The sequence below is a fragment of the Oncorhynchus mykiss genome, chromosome 8 (assembly GCF_013265735.2).
Source record: "Oncorhynchus mykiss isolate Arlee chromosome 8, USDA_OmykA_1.1, whole genome shotgun sequence".
Classification (NCBI taxonomy): Eukaryota; Metazoa; Chordata; class Actinopteri; order Salmoniformes; family Salmonidae; genus Oncorhynchus; species Oncorhynchus mykiss.
The window spans coordinates 80898235-80925951 of record NC_048572.1 but is presented as its reverse complement, the minus strand read 5'-3'; the positions used below and the strand labels follow the sequence as shown (position 1 = coordinate 80925951).

Sequence of the window (27717 nt, the reverse complement as noted above, 5' to 3'; positions counted from 1 at the left end):
TGTTCACAACGTTGACATCATCATACCACTTGCCCACACGGCGCCATAAACGCTGTCTGCCATCTGCCTGGTACAGTTGAAACTGGGATTCATCCGTGAAGAGCACACTTCTCCAGCATGCCAGTGGCCATCGAAGGTGAGCATTTGCCCACTGAAGTCGGTTACGACACCAAACTGCAGTCAGGTCAATACCCTGGTGATGACGAGCACGTAGGTGAGCTGCCCTGGGACGGCTTCTGACAGTTTATACAGAAATTCTTCAGTTGTGCAAACCCAGTGTTATCAGCTGTCCGGGTGGCTGGTCTCAGATAATCCCGCAGGTGAAGAAGCCAGATGTGGAGGTCCTGGGCTGGCGTGGTTACACCTGGTCTGCCGAATGTTAGGCCGGTTGGACTTACTGTCAAATTCTCTAAAACAACATTGGAGGTGGCTTATGGGAGGGAAACATTCGCTGGTTGACATCCCTGCAGTCAGTATGAAAATGGTATGCTCCCTCAAAACATCTGTAGCATTGTGTTGTGATAAAACTGCACATTTTAGAGTGGGATTTTGTCCCCAGCACAAGGTGCACCTATGTAACGATCATGCTGTTTAATCAGCTTCTTGATATGCCACACGTAGATGGATTATCTTGGCAAAGGAAAAATGCTCACTAACAGGCATGTGAACATTTGTTCACAATTTCAGAGAAATAAGCTTTTCGTGCATATGAAACATTTCTGGAATCTTTTATTTCAGCTCATGAAACCAACACTTCACATGTTGCGTTTGCATTTTTGTTCAGTGTAGAATCCCATATTCCACTAAAGTTAAATGTTCACTTCAGTCATTGATGAACATGGAATTCTCCCCTTTGTACTTTTCACTGTGTTAAGGAAATGCAAAGCTTCAGTATGTGACCAACAGCCATGAGGTGGTAGATAGCTCATCCTGACACAGTCATGGTCGCTCATTTGTCTCTTAAACTAGAATCCCAGCTGAGGGACGGGCCTGAAAAAAAATGTAGCCACTCATTCAGACAGAGCTCATGGATGCAAGGACTGACCATCCAGGATAGCAACATTTTTAACCATGTTTTTGTTTACAAAACGGGACACAACAGCTGAACTGAGCTCATGAGGAATTTGAAACTTGTTCTTTAAGATTGAATGGGTAAAAATAAGTGAAAAAAAAATAGATATAGCAACTAAGCTTTAAGTATCTCTAACCAGCCCTCATTGTCTTTCATTGGTAATAAAGAACTTGGCCTTAAACACAGATCGAGTATATCCCTGTCTGAAACTCATGACACACACACACACACACTTGAATTCAACGATTTTGCAGCTAGTGTTAGCCTGAAGGATCAGCATTAAATAATTGTTGGTTAAGAAATAAAACCTCAATATTCAATATTTTTTTATTTATTTTTGTTAGCAATCCACATTTGCTGTTTTGTTTTTAATAATTCATTCTCATTTTTATACAGTATTGAAAACCAAAACAAAAAAGTGGTGCATTCACATCTTTCCCAAGGGATTCTTTTAAGGTCGATCTCTACAAGGGTAAAACGGTGAAAAGCTGGAATCCATCCATGTTGAAATTCTCACAGGGAGCAAGAGTAATAGTAGTTGGCCTGATAAAAAAAAATCTACAACACTTCATGGATTTTTTTTTTTTGTATAATTTTTTTGCCATTTACTTCTGGTTTTTGTCATTTTTGTAAAGGGAGGAGTCAGCTTCCCAGCATTTATCTTTTAAAAAGGAACTTCCCAGTCCATGCGCACAACACTCCCCCTCCAAAAAAGCCTCCCCTCAATCCATTTCTCCTCTCCCACAATGCTCCTCTCCTCTCCTCTCCTCTTATGCAACGTAGGTGTAGACTTTGCGGTCCTCAGGCGTCCGTGCCAAATATTCTCTCTCTATGAGTCCTTCAATGCGTTTCTTAATGACCACGGGGCTGGGGAGGAACCGGGCCCTCAGCTGCTGGGTGACCTGGGGAGAAAGGCAATACAATAACACTATTAGACACTATCGTTTCTCTGGTTCAAGAGACTGTGCTGAAAATGTCCTTGAAATATCATGTGTTAATGTCCTGTACTGAAATGTTATGTCCCGAAATATCCAAGTTCTGAGGAAGTGTATTTTCATTAAAAACCATAACATGATAGGTGAAAGAATAGCACTGAGATGATTGCCGGTACTCATGTTGCAAAATTTACCTCAAAGCACTCACTGAAATACTGTAGGGATAAACATTTCCATGTAAAAGTTGAAAACAAAATCTTATATTCAACCAAATTGACTCAGAAATGATCTAGGGATGCAGATTATAATAATAAAAACTCCCTTCCAAACCTGGCTGCACACCAACCCTACACATGCTGTGACGAGGGACTGAATGGACAACAGATGGAAATCTACCAGCTTTGCTCAGAGACAATTTATGCTTTTGATCCGAAAATGTGGTCGGTGTTTCCATACTCCACGTTGCGGAGCCTCCGGAAGCATGCAGAGGCCAAATTGAGCTCCATACCGCATCGCCGTGCACCTTGCACATTTCGTAACAACGCAGAGTGCTCCGTAAAACTACGCATTGACATGATTGGTTGATGGAAGGTGAGGGCGGTCCTGTATAAACACAAACTCACTTCCTTGACAACAGCTCTGCACTGCTTTGAGAAGTAGGAATGCCCTGACTTCTGCAGTGGCCCGATCACCCTTACTGCTGCACGGCCAATGCAGACAACAGATTGGCCACACAGCTCCTTTTAGTCTGAAATATTGAACAAAGTGTGTTGTCCCTGTGAAATAAACCAAGTCCAGGGCAGTACAGCTAGTGGAGATCAAGGCAGAGAGTTCTCTCCAGACCCCAAACAGATTCAATGGAAATTCTCCCATTGAGCTAGTTATTCTTTAGTCTAGGGCAAAGGTCCGTCCTCCACCCTTTCTCCTCTGTCCACAGTAACCCCAGAAACTGATAAGTGGTCTAGTAGATGAATGTCAATTGGTTAGTAGGAGAAAGGAAGAGGCTCCTCCCCTCCTCTACAGCCACCTTTCATCGAGAAGAGTCACGTGAATAATACGAGTCTTTATTGGAAGAGGTTTGAAATCTTTGAATCAGTGTTTGTTTTGTCTGAAGGAGAAAAGCACACAGACCTGTTAAAACAATATGCCTCAAGGTTTTACCTAGAAAACGTCTTGCACAACCAACTTGTTTTTGTCACTTCACAGATGTATTTTTGGAATCCACCCCTGTAAACGTCATTTAACTGATGACGCACGAGAGAAGGAGCTTCTCATTTCATAAAAGCGCTTTTTTCTCTACTTTCCCCCCTCTCCTCAATTACCTTAGAACATCTTCAAAAGGAGGGGAGAGGAAGTCTCCATTTGATTTGCTCAACTGCTGAAAGGCCATCTCCATGGTAACACTACCACTTACCGTTAGAATCTCTATGGATGCCATATGGGCCTAAGCTTACTCTGTGTCCAGGAAACAACGCCTCCTCTACCCACCGGGACGTCGAGGCCTCCCCTACCAGGACGTCGAGGCCTCCCCTACCAGGACGTCGAGGCCTCCCCTACCAGGACGTCGAGGCCTCCCCTACCAGGACGTCGAGGCCTCCCCTACCAGGACGTCGAGGCCTCCCCTACCAGGACGTCGAGGCCTCCCCTACCAGGACGTCGAGGCCTCCCCTACCAGGACGTCGAGGCCTCCCCTACCAGGACGTCGAGGCCTCCCCTACCAGGACGTTAAGGCCTCCTCTACCAGGACGTTAAGGCCGCACCCACCTCTGCTACCAGGACGTTGTGCTGCATCCTCTTTCTGGACTTCATGATGCGGACGATGGCCGCCTCGATCTCATGCTTCCTGTCGTCATCCACCTTCTGCCGCGTCTCCTTCCTCTCTGGGTCCGACTCGCCCTGCTTAGCAGCGACTGGAGGGAGGGAGAGAGAGAGACAGCAACCTTAGCACGGCGGAGGGAGGGCTGGCAACCTCGGCGGAGGGGGCTGGGGGGGGCCGCAACCTCAGCACAAGGCCACGTTCAGTAGCCGAACGTTGCAGATAGAAATACCACAAATAGAGCCAATTATTTTGCAAAACACGACATGTCAGAGAAGCATGTTTGTTCTAAATAGCATATCTCTATCTGCGCGTCCTGCTGAACACATCTCAGGTCATCAGGGCAAAGTCAAAGGTCAACATGCCCAGATGTTAAATGAGCAATAGTTGGAAGATGACCCCCTAAGCCTGTAGCTCCCCAGACCAGAAGACCACTGTGATATGGGTCCTTTTATCATTTAGAATAACAGACAGACACACTCACCCGTCTGTATTTTGACTCTGTGCAGCTTGGAGGTAAACTGATCGTTGACTGTAAACACGTGGCCGTTCTCGATCTCCTTGGACTTGGGCTCCTTGGTGAGGACGCGCTGGGTGGGCTTCCCGCAGGCCAGCGACTGCAGCGCTCGCACCAGCTCCCTCTCCGGTATATCCGTCTCCTGCTGAATCTCCTACAGTGGGGACGGGAGTGGAAGAGAGCGTAAAGGAGGAGCAGAGGGAGTGGAGGAGGAAGGGGAGCAGAAAATGGGAGGAGGAGGAAAGAAGATTTTTTTTTTTTTCTTTTCAGCTTGCCATCTTTATCTGTGAATTCTAACACTTTGATGTGATGGAGACTGACCTGTGTCTGGCTCTTACCTCAAACGTGGACTTTTCTCTGTTGTTGAAGAGTATGAGGATGGTCATCTGGAAGGTGGAGACCTGCAGTATGTGCTTCCTGGTGTTAGAGCCCGTCACCTGGGCTCCTCCCACTCCCACCTCCGAACCATCCTCCTGGAGAGACGGAGAGAGACTGTGACTGACCCAAACTTTAAGGAAAGCTTTGACTATGTACAGACTCAGTGAGCATAGCCTTGCTATTGAGAAAGGCCGCCGAAGGCAGACTTGGCTCTCAAGAGAAGACAGGCTATGTGCTCACTGCCCACAAAATGATGGAAATGGAAACTGAGCTGCACTTCCTAACCTCCTGCCCAATGTATGACCATATTAGACACATATTTCCCTCAGATTACACAGATCCACAAAGAATAAAAAATAAAAAAACAATTTTGATAAACTCCCATATCTACTGGGTGAAATACCACAGTGTGCCATCACAGCAGCAAGATTTGTGACCTGTTGCCACAAGAAAAGAAGTGAAGAACAAACCCCATTGTAAATACAACCTGTATTATTGTTGATTTATTTTCCCTTTGGTACTATAACTATTTGCACATCATTACAACACTGTATATATACATAATGTGACATTTGAAATGTCTTTATTCTTTTGGAACTTCTGTGAGTGTAATGTTTACTGGTCATTTTAGTTTTTCACTTTTGTTAATGATCTATTTCACTTAATTTGGCAATGTTAACATATGTTTCCCATGCCAATGAAGCCCCTTGAATTGAGACAGAGTGACCAGAGGTACAGGTAGAAAGAGATGGAGAAGGGTTAAGAGAAGGGAGAGAGAAATGTAAAACAGTATTGACATTAACATTACAACAGGAAAGCTACAGTTCACGTCATTCTGAGTAGACCCCCCCCCCCCCCCCATGCCTTATTGTCGACAGGAAACCTTTACCTTCTTGATGGGGCCGTGGAAGGTAGCGTTGAGGTCGGCTGAGCCCATGTGGTGCTGGAGGGTCAACTGTCTGCCACTGTGTTTGGCCAAGTAGAACCTAACAGAGGAATATATATTAAATTGACTGCACTGTGGAAGACACATGTAATAGATAACAGATCCATCGATGAGGCTCAGAGGATGGCTGGTACCTTCTGAAGACCTCGAAGGCGTGTCTTGGGGAGGGGGGGATGGTGCATTTGGGCGTGGCCGACTGTGTGGGCCAATAGCCAGTGGTGAGTACTCTTACTGTGAGGTCGACGCCCCCTAGAGACAGCTGGGAGAAACGGCAGTCACATGAAAAGGAGAACCAAGACACACAGGAGTCCAGGGTTTAGAACACAGAAACAAGACATGTTAGGGCAATGCCAGTTTTTCATTTGATGGAAATAGGTGGTGACAATGTGGACTGTTAGGGGGGGGTGGTGACAATGTGGACTGTTAGAGGTGTGTGTGTGTGTGTTGACAATGTGGACTGTTAGATATGTGTGTGTTGACAATGTGGACTGTTAGGGGTGTGTGTGTGTGTGTGTGTGTGTGTGTGTGTGTGTGTGTTGACAATGTGGACTGTTAAGGGTGTGTGTGTGTGTGTAATGTGGACTGTTAGTAGGGTGTGTGTGTGTGTAATGTGGACTGTTAGGAGGGTGTGTGTGTGTGTAATGTGGACTGTTAGGAGGGTGTGTGTGTGTGTAATGTGGACTGTTAGGAGGGTGTGTGTGTGTGTAATGTGGACTGTTAGGAGGGGGGGTGACAATGTGGACTGTTAAGGGGGGGGTGACAATGTGGACTGTTAAGGGGGGGGTGACAATGTGGACTGTTAAGGGGGGGGTGACAATGTGGACTGTTAAGGGGGGGGTGACAATGTGGACTGTTAAGGGGGGGGTGACAATGTGGACTGTTAAGGGGGGGTGACAATGTGGACTGTTAAGGGGGGGTGACAATGTGGACTGTTAAGGGGGGGTGACAATGTGGACTGTTAAGGGGGGTGACAATGTGGACTGTTAAGGGGGGGTGACAATGTGGACTGTTAAGGGGGGGTGACATTTGTGGAATGTGGGGGGTTGACATTTGTGGACTGTGGGGGGGGGGGGGTGACAATGTGGACTGTTAAGGGGGGGTGACAATGTGGACTGTTAAGGGGGGTGACAATGTGGACTGTTAAGGGGGGGTGACAATGTGGACTGTTAAGGGGGGGTGACATTTGTGGACTGTGGGGGGGTGACAATGTGGACTGTTAAGGGGGGGGGGGGACAATGTGGACTGTAGGGGGGGGGGGGGGGGGGGGGGGGTGACAATGTGGACTGTAGGGGGGGGGGGGGTGACAATGTGGACTGTTAAGGGGGGGGTGACATTTGTGGACTGTTAAGGGGGGGTGACAATGTGGACTGTGACAATGTGGGCTGTAGGGGGGGGGGGGGGGTGACAATGTGGACTGTAGGGGGGGTGACAATGTGGACTGTTAAGGGGGGGGGGGGGGTGACAATGTGGACTGTTAAGGGGGTGTGTTTGTTTATTTTTATTGATCTGTTATTTTACCAGGTAAGTTGACTGAGAACACATTTTCATTTACAGCAACGACCTGGGGGGAATAGTTACAGGGGAGAGGAGGGGGATGAATGAGCCCATTGTAAACTGGGGATTATTAGGTGGCCATGATGGTTTGAGGGCCAGATTGGGAATTTAGCCAGGACACTGGGGTTAACACCCCATCTCTTACGATAAGTGCCATGGGAGCTTTAAATGACCTCAGAGAGTCAGGACACCCGTTTAATGTCCCATCCGAAAGACGGCACCCTACACAGGGCAGCCCTGGGGCATTGGGATTTTTTTTTTAGACCAGAGGAAAGAGTGCCTCCTACTGACCATCCAACACCACTTCCAGCAGCATCTGGTCTCCCATCCAGGGACCAACCAGGATCAACCCTGCTTAGCTTCAGAAGCAAGCCAGCAGTGGTATGCAGGGTGGTATGCTGCTGGCAGGGTGGACTGTTAGGGGTGTGTGTGTTGACAATGTGGACTGTTAGGGGTGTGTGTGTTGACAATGTGGACTGTTAGGGGTGTGTGTGTTGACAATGTGGACTGTTAGGGGTGTGTGTGTTGACAATGTGGACTGTTAGGGGTGTGTGTGTTGACAATGTGGACTGTTAGGGGTGTGTGTGTTGACAATGTGGACTGTTAGGGGTGTGTGTGCTGACAATGTGGACTGTTAGGGGTGTGTGTGTTGACAATGTGGACTGTTAGGGGTGTGTGTGTTGACAATGTGGACTGTTAGGGGTGTGTGTGTTGACAATGTGGATTGTTAGGGGTGTGTGTGTTGACAATGTGGATTGTTAGGGGTGTGTGTGTGTGTTGAAAATGTGGACTGTTAGGTGTGTGTGGACTGTTAGGGTGCGTGTGTTGACAATGTGGACTGTTAGGTGTGTGTGTGTGAAGACAACGTGGACTGTTAGGAGTGTGTGTGTGTGGAGACAATGTGGACTGTTAGGGGTGTGTGTGTGTGTGGAGGTATAACAGTCTTACCCCCGTGGACTGTAGGTGTTGTCTGAACTCGTCCATGGTGGTGTTGGAGATGCTCATGTCTCTGAACATCCCTTCCAGTTTAGAGGTGAACTGACAGCCACACTCAGTCTACACAGAGAAGACAACACAGCGATTCACACAGCACATCGAGTCACACAGCACAGCGAGTCACATGTTCAGGGTTGAGACCAGCACAATATGGAAAACCAGGTCAAACAACTACCAGTCCATTCTAATGCTTAGAGATGTAAGATAGTCAAGAACATCCTGAATTCCTGATTATTAATGATAATAAAGTAATAATCTAATTAAAATCAAATGAATTAGTAATATATTGGGTATGAAATGTCAATGTGTAATTGACAGCAGACTCGTTCATCTCCTCACCTTTAGCTTAGAGATCATGTTCTTTTCAGAGTCGTCAGAGACACTCTTGTTGGTGAGCAGCCTCCGGGCCAAGTGCTGTTTGTAGTACCTCTCAAACACATCCTTCTCCTGCATGAACCGGAAAAGAACCATGGCCTTGTCCAGGATGGACTCCACCTCCTGTTCTGTCAGCTGGAGACCCAAACAGACAGAGTTAGGATATTGGTTTGAATAGTTTTCCTTTAATAAAAGCATATTTTTATGTTGTGGTCCTGTCCAGAACTAGTGCACTATGGAAGGTATGGAAGGTAGGGTAGGTATGGAAGGAAGGTAGGGTAGGTATGGAAGGAAGGTAGGGTAGGTATGGAAGGTAGGGAAGGTATGGTATGGAAGGTAGGGTAGGTATGGAAGGAAGGGAAGGTATGGAAGATATGGTATGGAAGGTAGGGTAGTTATGGAAGGTAGGGAGGGTATGGAAGGTAGGGAAGGTATGGAAGATATGGTATGGAAGGTAGGGTAGTTATGGAAGGTAGGGTAGTTATGGAAGGTAGGGAAGGTATGGAAGGTAGGGAAGGTATGGAAGGCAGGGTAGTTATGGAAGGTAGGGAAGGTATGGAAGGAAGGGTAGTTATGGAAGGTAGGGTAGGTATGGAAGGAAGGTAGGGTAGTTATGGAAGGTAGGGTAGGTATGGAAGATATGGAAGGTAGGGTAGTTATGGAAGGTAGGGTAGTTATGGAAGGTAGGGTAGTTATGGAAGGTAGGGAAGGTATGGAAGGTGTGGAAGGTAGGGTAGGTATGGAAGGTAGGGTAGGTATGGAAGGTAGGGTAGGTATGGAAGGTAGGGAAGGTAGGGTAGGTATGGAAGGTAGGGTAGTTATGGAAGGTAGGGAAGGTAGGGTAGGTAGGGAAGGTATGGAAGGTGTGGAAGGTAGGGTAAGTAGGGTAGGTATGGAAGGTAGGGAAGGTGTGGAAGGTAGGGTAGGTATGGAAGGTAGGGTAGGTATGGAAGGTAGGGTAGTTATGGAAGGTAGGGTAGTTATGGAAGGTAGGGTAGTTATGGAAGGTAGGGTATTTATGGAAGGTATAGAAGGTAGGGTAGGTATGGAAGGTAGGGTAGGTATGGAAGGTATGGAAGGTGTGGAAGGTAGGGTAGGTATGGAAGGTAGGGTAGGTAGGGTAAGTATGGAAGGTAGGGAAGGTAGGGTAGGTATGGAAGGTAGGGTAGGAATAGAAGGTAGGGAAGGTAGAGTAGGTATGGAAGGTAGAGTAGGTATAGAAGGTATGGAAGGTAGGGTAGGAATAGGAGGTAGGGAAGGTAGAGTAGGTATGGAAGGTAGAGTAGGTATAGAAGGTATGGAAGGTAGGTTAGGTATGGAAGGTAGGGAAGGTATAGAAGGTATGGAAGGTAGGGAAGGTATGGAAGGTAGGGTAGGAATAGAAGGTAGGGAAGGTAGAGTAGGTATGGAAGGTAGAGTAGGTATGGAAGGTAGAGTAGGTAGGGTAGGTATGGAAGGTAGGGAAGGTAGGGTAGGAATAGAAGGTAGGGAAGGTAGAGTAGGTATGGAAGGTAGAGTAGGTATAGAAGGTATGGAAGGTAGGGTAGGTATAGAAGGTAGGGAAGGTATAGAAGGTATGGAAGGTAGGGTAGGTATGGAAGGTAGGGTAGGAATAGAAGGTAGGGAAGGTAGAGTAGGTATGGAAGGTAGAGTAGGTATAGAAGGTATGGAAGGTAGGGTAGGTAGGGTAGGAATAGAAGGTAGGGAAGGTAGAGTAGGTATGGAAGGTAGAGTAGGTATGGAAGGTATGGAAGGTAGGGTAGGAATAGAAGGTAGGGAAGGTAGGGTAGGAATAGAAGGTAGGGAAGGTAGAGTAGGTATGGAAGGTAGAGTAGGTATGGAAGGTAGGGTAGGAATAGAAGGTAGGGAAGGTAGAGTAGGTATGGAAGGTGGGGAAGGTAGAGTAGGTAGGGTACAACATGAGATTAGTCCATTGAGTGTAACATTTAGCAGGTTGAACACTGACATACCCCTTTGACTCCCTTCTTGAGCTTGTCGTCGATGAAGAGGGAGAGGTACTCTGGGGAGCGGGAGTTGAGGTTGAGGAAGTACTCAAAGTCTCCGGCGATGGTCTGCTTGAAGAGCCGGTCGTTGTTGAACGACTCCAGGAGGAAACGGTCAAACCGCGTCTTCAGGTCCAACAGGCCCTATAGGACAGAGAATCAAATCCAACTTTATTTAAAGGGAATTTAAAATCACAGCACACTTTACAATATGTAATAACACACAAACACTATAGAGATTGCAAGAGGTTTACGTGTTAGTGGGGCAAAAAAGTATTTAGTCAGCCACCAATTGTGCAAGTTCTCCCACTTAAAAAGATGAGGCCTGTAATGTTCATCATTGGTACACTTCAACTATGACAGACAAAATGAGAGAAAATCCAGAAAATCACATTGTAGGATTTTTTTATGAATTTATTTGCAAATTATGGTGGAAAATAAGTATTTGGTCAATAACAAAAGATTCTCAATACTTTAATTTAATAATAATACTCTATTTTTCTGTAAGTCTTCACAAGGTTCACACACTGTTGCTGGTATTTTGGCCCATTCCTCCATGCAGATCTCCTCTAGAGCAGTCATGTTTTGGAGCTGTTGCTGGGCAACACGTACTTTCAACTCCCTCCAAAGATTTTCTATGTGGTTGAGATCTGGAGACTGGCTAGGCCACTTCAGGACCTTGAAATGCTTCTTACGAAGCCACTCCTTCGTTGCCTGGGCGGTGTGTTTGGGATCATTGTCATGCTGAAAGACCCAGCCACGTTTCATCTTCAATGCCCTTACTGACGGAAGGAGGTTTTCACTCAAAATCTCACGATACATTGCCCCATTCATTCTTTCTTTACACGGATCAGTCGTCCTGGTCCCTTTGCCGAAAAACAGCTCCAAAGCATGATGTTTCCACCCCCATGCTTCACAGTAGGTATGGTGTTCTTTGGATGCAACTCAGCATTCTTTGTCCTCCAAACACGACGAGTTGAGTTTTTACCAAAAAGTTATATTTTGGTTTCATCTGACATTCTCCCAATCTTCTTCTGGATCATCCAAATGCTCTCTAGCAAACTTCAGACGGGCCTGGACATGTACTGGCTTAAGCAGGGGGACACGTCTGGCACTGCAGGATTTGAGTCCCTGGCGGCGTAGTGTGTTACTGATGGTAGGCTTTGTTACTTTGGTCCCAGCTCTCTGCAGGTCATTCACTAGGTCCCCCCGTGTGGTTCTGGGATTTTTGCTCACCGTTCTTGTGATCATTTTGACCCCACGGGGTGAGTTTGCGTGGAGCCCCAGATCGAGGGAGATTATCAGTGGTCTTGTATGTCTTCCATTTCCTAATAATTGCTCCCACAGTTGATTTCTTCAAACCAAGCTGCTTACCTATTGCAGATTCAGTCTTCCCAGCCTGGTGCAGGTCTACAATTTTGTTTCTGGTGTCCTTTGACAGCTCTTTGGTCTTGGCCACAGTGGAGTTTGGAGTGTGGCTGTTTGAGGTTGTGGACAGGTGTCTTTTATACTGATAAAAAGTTCAAACAGGTGCCATTAATACAGGTAACGAGTGGAGGACAGAGTAGCCTCTTAAAGAAGAAGTTACAGGTCTTTGAGAGCCAGAAATCTTGCTTGTTTGTAGGTGACCAAATACTTATTTTCCACCATAATTTGCAAATAAATTCATAAAATATCCTACAATGTAATTCCCTGGATTTTTTAAAATCATTTTGTCTGTCATAGTTGAAGTGTACCAATGATGAAAATGACAGGCCTCTCATCTTTTTAAGTGGGAGAACTTGCACAATTGGTGACTGACTAAATACTTTTTTGCCCCACTGTAACTCTTGGTGATGCCCTAAAAAGATAATTGGTATTGTGGTCAACAATTATTTTTCTTCTGTACTGAAATTCTAAATACTGTAGCACTTGGCAGTTATGTACATAGTTTTTTATTCCTTTTGCTTATTTTCTGAATAACTGTAAGTTGTACATATTGTGTCGTTCCTGGAAGCTGTTGCCGTAGTGATAACCAAAAGATACTCCCTAAAAAGAGTGGGCCACCTTAGCTTCAATGCTTATTGGGGTAGTTACCAATGTTACTATTTTAAACACGCTTCAGATTTGAGTTCTTTCTGGTCAGGAAATAGTATGTGCCCTGATTGTTATGGACATGTTCTGAGAATTAAAATGCCAGACATTCTTTGATTTGAGGTTAGGCCCAGCATACCTGGATGTAGTCGACAGGGTTCTTGCCCTCTCCCTCCTCTGACACCAGAGCCTTGCCCTGCTCCCTCAGGTAGGAGCTCATACACTCACACATGGTCTTCAGGCCGTTAGGCACACGGCTGAACAGCTTGTACATACAGCCCAGGTCTGGAGCGCAAGAGAAAGAGAGAAGGAGAGGAAGAGATGGGGGAGAGGAAGAGGGGGGGAGAGGAAAATGGAGAATAGATAAGTTTATGAAGGAAGTTCAAACCAATACACAGATCTACAGTCAGAACTTGACATTGGTTTAGATGTCAAAGATTCACTGGCTCTGTCTTGTCAGTATTTCTGCGTGTCTGGTTTCAGAGTTAATCTGTGAGGTAAATGCAGAGCTCAGGAAATGCGCTTGAAGCAAATTCCGGTAAAAGAAAGAGAACTGACGTGAACCAGTAAATACATGAGTGACAGTTAACTTATTTGTCTCTCCGATTTGAAAATCATCAACACGAGGGTTTGATTCAGTCAACTCATCTATAATAGGTCTTGTACTATCTAGTATTTGTATCCCTGTCTGATAGTATGACATCTAGTGGCCCTTTTGGGTACTTCAGACTAACAAGTGTTTAATTATCTCTGGCTCTCAGTGTGGCCTTCTACCCCACTATTGTTTGTGGAGATGTGCTCTGATTGGTCGACTGACCAAAAGCTCAGCTATAATTAAAATAAATGTGGATCTGACTGGAAGTGTGCAGAGAATTTATTTCTCCCCGTTGCACTTTTGTCTCCAGTAGCTTCACTAATCAGCTTTGGGTGTCCGGTAGGTTGTGCCTAATTGGCTACGGTTACATAGGCAACCCATTCAGATCCCAATCTGATATTTTTCCTAATGTATGAACAGCAACAACAAGTCATATATTGAATATGATCTTTTGCCTGAAGATTCATACCATGTCCATACGTGTGGACCTCAATCCTAACGCAATTCTGATGCTTCAATATGTGGCCTCATTTGTATGATCTAAAAGTTATTTTTGTTTGTGTGCACATGACTTGCCGTTATCAACCACCCCGAAAATGTTATGTAACAGTGACAGGAAATGAGCGTTACATCTGTGTGCTACTTCAGAGGCTACATCAGTGGGAATGTGCAAATCTGATATGAGTGTGGACAGTCAAAAAAATAAGACTGGATAGAAGACAATCGCTAGGTCTGGAGAATCATTGATTAACCCTGGATAACATGCCTATGTCCGGGCAAGAACGGGAACGCTGATCTAGGATTACGTTTTCCTCTTTTAGACCACAGTGAAAAAGATTCTATGGACAGGATGATGTGTTCAGCACTCATACTCGGATGCTTTTTGAGAGAGAGAGAAAAAGAGAAAAAAGAGCCCAGGTCTCCAGACATAATTAAACACACAAGTTCTCATTAGTCTTGATTATAACTCAATTCAGTCTTAATCCGTTGCCTGTAAAACAAGCCGGTTTTCCACGTTCACCTTCTGTCTTGCCGTTCTTGAGCATGTGAACCAGGCCGGAATTCTCCATCTCCACGATGGTCTTCATGTGTTTGGAGATGAGCTCCCGTTCCACCACCTTGACGATGGGCTCCTCTGTGGACTTGTCCAGGCAGTGCAGCACCCGCTCTATCTCCTCGTTGATCCTGGCCTCCACCTTCTTGATGTACACACTGGCACTGTTCTCCGCTAGGAACTTCTGGCTCTCCATCTGAGGGGTAGGACAGGGTGCGGTTTGAGGAGGAGGGGGGTAGGACAGGGTACGGTTTGAGGAGGAGGGAGGTAGGACAGGGTACGGTTTGAGGAGGAGGTGGGTAGGACAGGGTACGGTTTGAGGAGGGGGGTAGGACAGGGTGCGGTTTGAGGAGGAGGGGGTTAGGACAGGGTACGGTTTGAGGAGGAGGTGGGTAGGACAGGGTACGGTTTGAGGAGGAGGTGGGTAGGACAGGGTACGGTTTGAGGAGGAGGTGGGTAGGACAGGGTACGGTTTGAGGAGTAGGGGGGTAGGACAGGGTACGGTTTGAGGAGGAGGGGGGTAGGACAGGGTACGGTTTGAGGAGGAGGGGGGTAGGACAGGGTACGGTTTGAGGAGGAGGGGGGTAGGACAGGGTACGGTTTGAGGAGGAGGGGGTAGGACAGGGTACGGTTTGAGGAGGAGGTGGGTAGGACAGGGTACGGTTTGAGGAGGAGGGGGGTAGGACAGGGTACGGTTTGAGGAGGAGGGGGGTAGGACAGGGTACGGTTTGAGGAGGAGGGGGGTAGGACAGGGTACGGTTTGAGGAGGAGGTGGGTAGGACAGGGTACGGTTTGAGGAGGAGGTGGGTAGGACAGGGTACGGTTTGAGGAGGAGGCGGGTAGGACAGGGTACGGTTTGAGGAGGAGGTGGGTAGGACAGGGTACGGTTTGAGGAGGAGGGGGGTAGGACAGGGTACGGTTTGAGGAGGAGGGGGGTAGGACAGGGTACGGTTTGAGGAGGAGGGGGGTAGGACAGGGTACGGTTTGAGGAGGAGAGGGGGAAGGACAGGGTACGGTTTGAGGAGGAGGGGGGTAGGACAGGGTACGGTTTGAGGAGGAGGGGGGTAGGACAGGGTACGGTTTGAGGAGGAGGTGGGTAGGACAGGGTACGGTTTGAGGAGGAGGGGGGTAGGACAGGGTGCGGTTTGAGGAGGAGGGGGGTAGGACAGGGTACGGTTTGAGGAGGGGGGTAGGACAGGGTACGGTTTGAGGAAGAGGTGGGTAGGACAGGGTACGGTTTGAGGAGGAGGGGGGTAGGACAGGGTGCGGTTTGAGGAGGAGGGGGGTAGGACAGGGTACGGTTTGAGGAGGGGGGTAGGACAGGGTACGGTTTGAGGAGGAGGGGGGTAGGACAGGGTACGGTTTGAGGAGGAGGGGGTAGGACAGGGTACGGTTTGAGGAGGAGGGGGTAGGACAGGGTACGGTTTGAGGAGGAGGGAGGTAGGACAGGGTACGGTTTGAGGAGGAGGCGGGTAGGACAGGGTACGGTTTGAGGAAGAGGGGGGTAGGACAGGGTACGGTTTGAGGAAGAGGGGGTAGGACAGGGTACGGTTTGAGGAGGAGGGGGTAGGACAGGGTACGGTTTGAGGAGGGGGGTAGGACAGGGTACGGTTTGAGGAGGAGGGGGGTAGGACAGGGTACGGTTTGAGGAGGAGGGGGGTAGGACAGGGTACGGTTTGAGGAGGAGGGGGGTAGGACAGGGTACGGTTTGAGGAGGAGGGGGGTAGGACAGGGTACGGTTTGAGGAGGAGGGGGGTAGGACAGGGTACGGTTTGAGGAGGAGGGGGGTAGGACAGGGTGCGGTTTGAGGAGGAGGGGGGTAGGACAGGGTACGGTTTGAGGAGGAGGGGGGTAGGACAGGGTACGGTTTGAGGAGGAGGGGGGTAGGACAGGGTGCGGTTTGAGGAGGAGGGGGGTAGGACAGGGTACGGTTTGAGGAGGAGGGGGGTAGGACAGGGTACGGTTTGAGGAGGAGGGGGGTAGGACAGGGTACGTTTGAGGAGGAGGGGGTAGGACAGGGTACGGTTTGAGGAGGAGGGGGTAGGACAGGGTACAGTTTGAGGAGGAGGGAGGTAGGACAGGGTACGGTTTGAGGAGGAGGCGGGTAGGACAGGGTACGGTTTGAGGAAGAGGGGGGTAGAACAGGGTACGGTTTGAGGAGGAGGGGGGTAGGACAGGGTACGGTTTGAGGAGGAGGGAGGTAGGACAGGGTACGGTGTGAGGAGGAGGGGGGTAGGACAGGGTACGGTTTGAGGAAGAGGGGGTAGGACAGGGTACGGTTTGAGGAGGAGGGGGGTAGGACAGGGTACGGTTTGAGGAGGAGGGGGGTAGGACAGGGTACGGTTTGAGGAGGAGGGGGGTAGGACAGGGTACGGTTTGAGGAGGAGGGGGGTAGGACAGGGTACGGTTTGAGGAGGAGGGGGTAGGACAGGGTACGGTTTGAGGAGGAGGGGGTAGGACAGGGTACGGTTTGAGGAGGAGGGGGGTAGGACAGGGTACGGTTTGAGGAGGAGGGGGGTAGGACAGGGTACGGTTTGAGGAGGAGGGGGGTAGGACAGGGTACGGTTTGAGGAGGAGGGGGTAGGACAGGGTACGGTTTGAGGAGGAGGGGGTAGGACAGGGTAGGGTTTGAGGAGGAGGGGGGTAGGACAGGGTACGGTTTGAGGAGGAGGGGGGTAGGACAGGGTACGTTTGAGGAGGAGGGAGGTAGGACAGGGTACGGTTTGAGGAGGAGGGAGGTAGGACAGGGTACGGTTTGAGGAGGGGGGGTAGGACAGGGTACGGTTTGAGGAGGGGGATAGGACATGGTACGGTTTGAGGAGGGGGGGTAGAACAGGGTACGGATTGAGGAGGAGGGGGTAGAACAGGGTACGGATTGAGGAGGAGGGGGTAGAACAGGGTACGGATTGAGGAGGAGGGGGTAGAACAGGGTACGGATTGAGGAGGAGGGGGGTAGAACAGGGTACGGATTGAGGAGGAGGGGGTAGAACAGGGTACGGATTGAGGAGGAGGGGGGTAGGACAGGGTACGGTTTGAGGAGGAGGGGGTAGGACAGGGTACGGTTTGAGGAGGAGGGGGGTAGAACAGGGTACGGTTTGAGGAGGAGGGGGGTAGGACAGGGTACGGATTGAGGAGGAGGGGGTAGAACAGGGTACGGTTTGAGGAGGAGGGGGGTAGGACAGGGTACGGATTGAGGAGGAGGGGGGTAGAACAGGGTACGGATTGAGGAGGAGGGGGGTAGAACAGGGTACGGATTGAGGAGGAGGGGGGTAGAACAGGGTACGGATTGAGGAGGAGGGGGGTAGAACAGGGTACGGATTGAGGAGGAGGGGGGTAGAACAGGGTACGGATTGAGGAGGAGGGGGTAGAACAGGGTACGGATTGAGGAGGAGGAGGTAGAACAGGGTACGGATTGAGGAGGAGGTGGGTAGGACAGGGTACGGATTGAGGAGGAGGAGGTAGAACAGGGTACGGATTGAGGAGGAGGTGGGTAGGACAGGGTACGGATTGAGGAGGAGGTGGGTAGGACAGGGTACGGATTGAGGAGGAGGAGGTAGAACAGGGTACGGTTTGAGGAGGAGGTGGGTAGGACAGGGTACGGATTGAGGAGGAGGGGGGTAGGACAGGGTACGGTTTGAGGAGGAGGGGGGTAGGACAGGGTACGGTTTGAGGAGGAGGGGGGTAGGACAGGGTACGGATTGAGGAGGAGGTGGGTAGGACAGGGTACGGATTGAGGAGGAGGATGTAGAACAGGGTACGGTTTGAGGAGGAGGGGGGTAGGACAGGGTACGGATTGAGGAGGAGGGGGGTAGGACAGGGTACGGTTTGAGGAGGAGGGGGTAGAACAGGGTACGGATTGATGTGAGATAGAGGTATTTCAGATACAGAACAAAGTGGAAGTTGGAAGAGGTTTATAGGGCAATACAAATGTATGTAAAACTGAAAAATAAAAAGCATTTTATTAGTGTGGACAATTGTTGAGGAGCACAAAATGGCGAACTGATGGGCATCGACTCATGAACAGGATTTGGATGACCACAAACCAAGAGGTCACCTATGTTGGAATGTTGCTATATGGGGTTAGATAAGGATAGAGAGAAGCTCCACTGACTAAATGTAGCTTAACGTTTTGTAATAGCTTGGTTAGGTATTTTTGTGGTTTTAGCATACATGCCAACATTATAAAACAAATCTCAGCAGTCACAATGACTGGACAAAAAAACAAAAGAGCGTGTAAAATGTTGCCCAACCCACCTGGAAGAATTCTGCAGACATTTCTAAGAAGGGGGACTCAAAGTCTTCCTCGTACACAGACCTACCCTCCAGACCCAGAATCATCAGCATCTGACAGGCGTTCCTGATCGCTCCCCTGTGCACGCACGCGCACACACACACACACACACACACACACACGGAATAAACATATGATCTAGATTTTTGGGAGGGGATTTCGCTCTTTGAAGAGATAACAACCATATGATAGGATTTATAGTTTTATGACTCCTTAAAACAAACATTTTTTTTTTAAAGAAGTAACATTGAGTAAAACCTATTTGCCAGAGTGGTAATGAGTTGGGTATTAATGTAGTAGTTAATCTCCCAAGTTGAAAGGTCAGTTCTCTGTGAATAGGATGTGCCCTTATCATAGGCAAACTTTTTTTTAAAACAGCCAAAGAGAAAGATGGAGTGGTTTCAGGGGCTTAAGCCTCACATCACAGATCGCCATTGTCCCCTAGGATATGACTTATGCACCAGCCTCACCAAATAACCACTATCTGATCAACAGTAGCAGGGACTGTATACACAAAGCAAGTCAGTCAGTCATGATCGGAAAGGCAAAACTGATCCCAGATCAGCACTAATACTCAAGTGACTGAATAGATACAGGTATTTATTTTGTTAGACAGATCCCAGAACAGTCCTTACCTGTCCACCACCTCTCCTTTCCTCTCCCGTGCGATCATGTCCAGCAGGGTCTGTCGCAGGTGGTCTCGGATGCAGCCGTAGCGCACCACCTGGTCTCTGAAGATGATCAGGCCCAGGTTGTAGACGTTCTCCACGTTGTTCTGCTGCACGTACACCCGGTCCTGGAGCCAAGGGGAGTACAGCGCATTAGAGCGGCCGCTAAGTTAGAATAAAACCCATCTCAATACTTTGTCCTCCGAAGAGGAAATTCTTTGCACAGTTAAGAGTTTACTCAAATTAAAAATTCAGAAACGGGTAAGGGGGAGGACTCCAAAAAGTCATATTTTTTGCACTGAAAAGCTATATGATACCTGATAGGCTGGTGTCCTTGGTACTTGGTTACACTCACCAATACTAATCTATAGCCTACTAGGCAGACACAAAAGAAATATGTCTGACATCTCAGTTCTGGGATTAGATGTATACCAAAATAACACTACATCATCTTCCCATTTCTGCACCTAACACTGAGCAAGCCAGGCAACTAACTGGAGACCCAGGATGCAGGGAAAGGTCAAATTTCCTTCCTTTTGTGAGCGTGCTCTTTACTGTTCGTTTTATATTGTTTATTTCACTTCAGTTTATTATCCTTGTCACTTGCTTTGGCAATGTTAACATATGCCACTAAAGCCCTTTGAATTGAGGAGAGAGATCGAGCCCTTTAAAATTGAGAAGGGGGGGAGAAGGAGAGAGAAAAACAAAAGAACCCCGAGAGAATTCTGCAGTCTCCATAGCGGCTGTGTCACTGGATTGTCCCCCACCTCATACAGCACACAGACAGTTGGTCTTACTGTTACAGTAAATCAAGCAGAGTTACCACTAGTTGCCCAAAAAAAACTGGAGAAATAAAACACAAGTTCTTTGTTCTGCCCAGGGAAAACAGGGCAAACAGCAACTAGAAGGCTGGCCCGCCCAACACCCGCCATGACATGTCGTTGAGGAGAGTCTTCCCAGGGAAAACAGGGCAAACAGCAACTAGAAGGCTGGCCCGCCCAACACCCGCCATGACACGTTGTTGAGGAGAGTCTGCCCAGGGTAAACAGCAACTAGAAGGCTGGCACGCCCAACCCCCACCATGACGTGTCGTTGAGGAGAGTCTTCCCAGAAAAAACAGCAACTAGAAGGCTGGCCCGCCCAATCCCCACCATGACGTGTCGTTGAGGAGAGTCTGCCCAGGGTAAACAGGGCAAACAGCAACTAGAAGGCTGGCACGCCCAACCCCCGCCATGACACGTTGTTGAGGAGAGTCTGCCAGGGCCATTCTTTCATACGAGGAAACTATTATTTACACTTTAGGGAAACCACTGGAGACAAAACTCCACAACTTTCTGGAGAAGCAATACTACTGATTAGGCCTGTCTGGGGTTAAAAAGACATCTGGAGAATCCTTCAGGACCGGGGTTTGGGAATTCTGCAGATCCATGTAAATTCGGCATATTTTCCAGCATATCCCTGGTATACAGACAGTAGTTGTGCTTCTTGACATGGTCGACATGAACTGGACACTTCCAATTCAGTGTAACAACAAAACTGTTGTTCTTCCCTCAATAACCACAGAACACACTAGAACAGGAGTGTCAAAATTTCAATTAAGACCCAGGTGAGGGGAGTTCTTTACTAGTTAGTGACCTTAATTCATCAATCAAATACACGGGTGGGGCGAAAACCTGCAGACATTCGGCCCGCCGTGGATTGAGTTTGACACGTGAACTAGACCTAAAGCAGTCCACCTACCATGTACATCAGGATGTCTCTGATCATGACCATGGCTGTCTGGTGGTCGTTCCACGCTTGATTCAAAGTCTGCAGAAAGTTATTGTTTAACGAGTTTAGGACATCTTCCCGTACCTGCGGAAAGACATAAGATAAGTACTGAGAGTCTTAGTAAAGATATAAGATAAGTACTGAGAGTCTTAGTAAAGACATAAGATAAGTACTGAGAGTCTTAGTAAAGATATAAGATAAGTACTGAGAGTCTTAGTAAAGATATAAGATAAGTACTGAGAGTCTTAGTAAAGATATAAGATAAGTACTGAGAGTCTTAGTAAAGATATAGCTTCTGTCTATGTTGAAGTTGCCTGTAGACACTGATCCAAGGTAAAGACATTTGAGATCAGTGTCTCCATTTTTTTGGAGTTTCCAAACTAATGGTGTAAGTTAGGAATGAGATTGAATGAACTGATCCTAGATCTGTACCTATGGGCAACGTCTACCCAGGGCTATGTGTTAGAACAGCTGGAGACGGACAACATGTGGACATACAGGTTATGTATGACCCCAGCTATCTGGCCTGCTGTATGCTAAATGTTATATTCATGAGAGAAGGCGATGCCAAATACTAAAATCCAGTGCAGACCAGCTGGTGGTTCATATGAATCAGCCTAGTCCCCAGACAGAATAGACTGCTACAGCTCCCATACTCATCAATCACAAAAGTTTAATCAAGTCTGTCTGTCTGGTTCTGTTTTGAGTGTGGCGAGTTTTCATGTAGGCTATATAGCTCTATCATCAGCTCTATCATCCGTATATCTATATTTTAGCTGAACGGGGGATTGTTTCATTGCGTGCGTACTTAATTTGCAAAGTGGATTGCACTGTGTTGTGTGTGTACAGGTTCTCTGCTGATTTTGCATATCAAATTGTGTCCGTTACAAAAGGTAAACGTTACAGCGAAGGCCAGGAGTTTCTCTTGACCACATGGTCACGTGACCAGGAGAAACTCCTGGGCCTAATTCGCTGTGTAAGTCAACACCTATTCACAATTTTTTTTTATTTGATTAAAAAAAAATATTAAAAAAAAATTCCCCAATTTCGTGGTATCCAATTTGTTAGTAGTTACTATCTTGTCTCATCGCTACAACTCCCGTACGGGCTCGGGAGAGACGAAGGTCACAAGCCATGCGTCCTCCAATACACAACCCAACCAAGCCGCACTGCTTCTTAACACAGCGCGCATCCAACCCGGAAGCCAGCCGCACCAATGTCTCGGAGTAAACACTGTGTACCTGGTTAGCGTGCACTGCGCCAGGCCCGCCACAAGAGTCACTGGTGCGCGATGAGACAAGGACATCCCTACCGCCAAACCCTCCCTAACCCGGACGACGCTAGGCCAATTGTGAGTCGCCCCATGGACCTCCCGGTCGAGCCTGGGCTCGAACCCAGAGTCTCTGGTGGCACAGCCTTAGACCACTGTGCCACCCGGGAGGCCAGTCAAACTATTTTGAATGGGATTCAAGATTATATCCTCAAATTCATGAAGGTACGGTCATTTACGATATATAAAATGACATTGTGATTACGGATTAAATTGACTTCGAACAGATGCCTCTTATTAAGATTTTCATATACATACACATGCTTTTGCTCTTGAAGAAGATAAAAACCAAACTACAAGGCGTGAGGGATGGTCACCTTCACAGCGTATTATGGGAAATTATTTATAGAAGATAAACAGTGGTGCATTGTGGGAGGCGTAGTCCTTTACTTTGTTGACGAGGTGCTCGGTGACAACCTCGCGCAGGCCCGTGTAGAGCTTCTCGCCGTGTTTGTGCAGCACCATTGTGTAGGCGTTCCTGTAGAGCTCCTCGAAGCTCAGCCCGCTGTTGTTCTTCCTCTGGATCTCCTGGATAGCGTTCTTCAGAAGGTCCCAGATATTGTTGACATACTTCTCATCCATTGTCATCTAGGGACAGAGAAATCGGACACAATGACAACGGAAGTGTTGTTCAAGCCTTTTCACCCTGTGTCCGTTCATTCTTAGTAAGGATTGTTTCCTCATTCTGCAAACCTGAACAGATGACACATCTTTGTCAATTGATATACGACAGCAGTGCACAGACGTTGGTAATTCATGTAGAGGTTGCTAATCGGGTTAGAACAATGATGCAAGTTTATAAGTATCTTACAGTGTTTCATACAGTCTGAAAAGTTGTTTAGGTATGGCTATGACTCCCCGACAAGCCCTGCACCTAGTATGCATGTTTGTGATTTGCGTGAGGATTTGAAGCCTTCACTTAAACATGTTCTAAGGGCTTTCTTCGATAAACCACAGGTGCAGCTAGGACCTAAAAACTTGAGTGATAATAACATGAAAAACAAAACAGTCAATTATGACTTCACAGTGACTCAATCATGGCGGTTGAAACACACCTCGTCTCGACACATTTGAAACAAAGAGACAACGCCATTTGCCTATTATTAGGGATGTCCGTGTTTCTCATTGGTAGAGAGAAGGAAATCAAGCGACTAGGCTTATTGTAGTCAGAACATCTGTATTAGGACTATTGTGTAGGTTGTGATGGTACGACACACGATAAGTCAAATACAAAACAATAATATATTTATTCCAGTTAGGGATTTTTGTTATACAGGTCATCCCAAAGACGCTTAAAAACAAAAGTACATGTAGTTCTTGGGCTGGACGATGGTCATCAACAGAGGCTGACGTGTCCAGGTCACATCACCTCCGGTGGGTTAGAACTAGCATGACATCGGTCTAAGCCTAGGTGTTTTTATATTTGAAGTTTTGGTAATTATCAATAGTAGAACGAGTAGGGTGTACATAGCAGTAAATGATATATTTGAAGTTTTGGTAATTATCAATAGTAGAACGAGTAGGGTGTACATAGCAGTAAATGATATATTTGAAGTTTTGGTAATTATCAATAGTAGAACGAGTAGGGTGTACATAGCAGTAAATTATATATTTGAAGTTTTGGTAATTATCAATAGTAGAACGAGTAGGGTGTACATAGCAGTAAATGATATATTTGAAGTGTTGGTAATTATCAATAGTAGAACGAGTAGGGTGTACATAGCAGTAAATGATATATTTGAAGTTTTGGTAATTATCAATAGTAGAACGAGTAGGGTGTACATAGCAGTAAATTATATATTTGAAGTTTTGGTAATTATCAATAGTAGAACGAGTAGGGTGTACATAGCAGTAAATGATATATTTGAAGTGTTGGTAATTATCAATAGTAGAACGAGTAGGGTGTACATAGCAGTAAATGATATATTTGAAGTTTTGGTCATTATCAATAGTAGAACGAGTAGGGTGTACATAGCAGTAAATGATATATTTGAAGTTTTGGTAATTATCAATAGTAGAACGAGTAGGGTGTACATAGCAGTAAATTATATATTTGAAGTTTTGGTAATTATCAATAGTAGAACGAGTAGGGTGTACATAGCAGTAAATGATATATTTGAAGTGTTGGTAATTATCAATAGTAGAACGAGTAGGGTGTACATAGCAGTAAATGATATATTTGAAGTTTTGGTAATTATCAATAGTAGAACGAGTAGGGTGTACATAGCAGTAAATGATATATTTGAAGTTTTGGTAATTATCAATAGTAGAACGAGTAGGGTGTACATAGCAGTAAATGATATATTTGAAGTTTTGGTAATTATCAATAGTAGAACGAGTAGGGTGTACATAGCAGTAAATGATATATTTGAAGTGTTGGTAATTATCAATAGTAGAACGAGTAGGGTGTACATAGCAGTAAATGATATATTTGAAGTTTTGGTAATTATCAATAGTAGAACGAGTAGGGTGTACATAGCAGTAAATGATATATTTGAAGTTTTGGTAATTATCAATAGTAGAACGAGTAGGGTGTACATAGCAGTAAATGATATATTTGAAGTTTTGGTAATTATCAATAGTAGAACGAGTAGGGTGTACATAGCAGTAAATGATATATTTGAAGTTTTGGTAATTATCAATAGTAGAACGAGTAGGGTGTACATAGCAGTAAATGATATATTTGAAGTTTTGGTAATTATCAATAGTAGAACGAGTAGGGTGTACATAGCAGTAAATGATATATTTGAAGTGTTGGTAATTATCAATAGTAGAACGAGTAGGGTGTACATAGCAGTAAATTATATATTTGAAGTGTTGGTAATTATCAATAGTAGAACGAGTAGGGTGTACATAGCAGTAAATGATATATTTGAAGTTTTGGTAATTATCAATAGTAGAACGAGTAGGGTGTACATAGCAGTAAATTATATATTTGAAGTTTTGGTAATTATCAATAGTAGAACGAGTAGGGTGTACATAGCAGTAAATGATATATTTGAAGTGTTGGTAATTATCAATAGTAGAACGAGTAGGGTGTACATAGCAGTAAATGATATATTTGAAGTTTTGGTAATTATCAATAGTAGAACGAGTAGGGTGTACATAGCAGTAAATGATATATTTGAAGTGTTGGTAATTATCAATAGTAGAACGAGTAGGGTGTACATAGCAGTAAATTATATATTTGCTTGCGTTAGCCTATATGATCATAATCTGACATTATTAATGCAGATAGGGTCTAGAAATGTCTGTATAAACACATTAATGAAGGAGAGAATTTGTTGTGGGAAAGTATCTTGTCTTTCCCTAGGCAGGTGCAGAAGAATGGAAAATTCCAAGATGAGGTGAGGGAGGAAAAAATATGCAGACAATAACATTTGTTTTAATCAACTACAGATATGATTCTGATTCAAATTAATGTGGGCACAGCAGAGGCACCAAGAGGAGTCAAGTATTTTTGCCCCGTAGCTTATTTGTATTACAACAGCTTAGCTAGCTATCTAACCCTGTCAAGATGTCCATTATTTTGGCCATTCAAACCTCAGGGATCCAGTCACCTGACCAGAGAGCATATTAACACTCCAGCCACAAGCATACACCTATTAGACAGGCAAGGAGAGGGCTGGAACCTGTAACTTTGATTGACTTCATTGCCGTTTGTCCGCCAAAGATGGACGTTCAACTCACACATTGACATGAGGAGTAATTGAGGGAGATTGACTCAGCCTAAGAGTTTAGAATGAGAGAGAGAGGGGGCCATGCCATCAAGTCATTATTCTACACCGAGTGCCTCCCCTCCACAAAGTATTTACATAATGTGTTTTATTATATTAGGGCCAACAACTGAACTGAGGGGTACAGGATGCACCAACATGTGCAAAGGGGAAAACTGCCTAAAATAGAATCCAGTTATTCATGGCAGTCTAAATGAAAGCCTGCCCAAGCATGCAGAGATGCAAGCAAACACATAGGCCCTAAACACACACACTACACTGAAAGTCACTTTGGTGGGCCTAAATTTGGAACATGGGCCAAATAAACTGGGTGGCAAGTAGTTGTGTAAAATGAAAAGCTTATCCCTTCTCAGTTATTATTAGGTGGGGCTGCTGCAGGTATGCAGGCAACAAAACTGCATATCCCATACCCTGGCTACTGTCCAGGTGCACAGACTGAGTGCGTGGTCACAGAAGCACTCGCACGGCCATTCCGCTGCTATTATTCCTGCACCATTCAAGCAGTCAGTGTAACACTGTGCGTGTGTGCGAGATATTCAGGGGATGAGAGAGTATATTTCTGTCTGAGCCCAGGGCCCTGACTGCAATGTCATTCCTTCACACATACAGCCAATGTCTGACATCCAACAGTGTAGGGCTGCTCTCATAAAAATACTAACGTTAACTAACTAACGTACAGCAATCGGTATACATGTTTAGCTAGTTCTGCAACATAGTCAGGCTAAATATTGCCATGCTAAATATCTACAAATCATGACACCGATTTTTTAAAAACAACAACAAAAAAACACTGACAAATTAGTTTAGAAACTCTGGTTATACCCTTTCTGAGTTAGTAAATTAGGCCTGCGCTACAGGCAGTTTTTACGGGTGGGCAGTTGGCTACATAGCTAAGGAACTAGATAACGTTAGTACGTTAGCCGGTAGCTTACTAGCTAACGACAGATAGTTGACTTAAACGTGTAGTTAACCAGGTAGGTAGTTAGTTACCAAGCTAGGTTTCTGCTAACTAGCTAATAAGGTTAGCTGGCTGCCAATGTATATAGCTAGCCAACGACCTAGCTAGAAACTAGTTTGTCAGCAACACCGCAAGTTAGCTAACGAACAGTTATCTAGTGGATATTTTCCAATGTGCACTGTACAAATAACAGACACTTATCGAATCAAAGCTAGCTAGCAAACTAGCTAGCTAGTTGTTGTTGTTAGCTGACAGTGACATTTTCAAAGTATATAGTTTAGCTAACTAGCCAGGCCCGTCTTTAGCAAATGACATCCCCGGTGCTCGCGTCTCAGCGTACCCGGCCAATACTTACAGGAAAGGCTCTTATCCTCATCTTGGTGTCCTTCTTGACGCCGCCTTTGAGGTTGGACATGATTAGTTAGTACGTCCGTCTTCTCTACGTTATCATGAAATACTATTTTAGGCTGCAACAGGGATGCCTGCAAATGGAAAGTGGTAAAGATCCCCCTCGACCTTCCCCTTGGGCTTGGGTCCGTCTCTCTGCGCTGTTGTTGTCACTCCTCTTCTCCCAATTTTTGCCTAGCTTCTCCTTGCAGTGATGGCGGACAAGCTTCTACAGGGCAGTGGTAACTGCGAACCGAAATCA

The 27717-nt window shown here is 46.3% G+C and overlaps 1 protein-coding gene across 1 annotated transcript; it reads right to left on the bottom strand.

Annotated features, from left to right (window-relative positions):
- Positions 1-1385: 1385 nt before the first annotated feature.
- On the bottom strand, positions 1386-27717 carry LOC110530801 (cullin-3). The gene is made up of 16 exons (XM_036986452.1): positions 27424-27717; positions 22764-22961; positions 21014-21127; positions 19241-19401; positions 18569-18683; positions 14282-14510; positions 12805-12950; positions 10560-10736; positions 8554-8724; positions 8167-8274; positions 5799-5923; positions 5608-5704; positions 4679-4813; positions 4308-4494; positions 3772-3917; positions 1386-1974 (listed from the first exon to the last, which is right to left on the bottom strand). The coding sequence occupies exons 1-16, from the start codon at positions 27481-27483 to the stop codon at positions 1843-1845; spliced, it is 2301 nt and encodes a 766-aa protein (XP_036842347.1). The 5' UTR covers positions 27484-27717; the 3' UTR covers positions 1386-1842.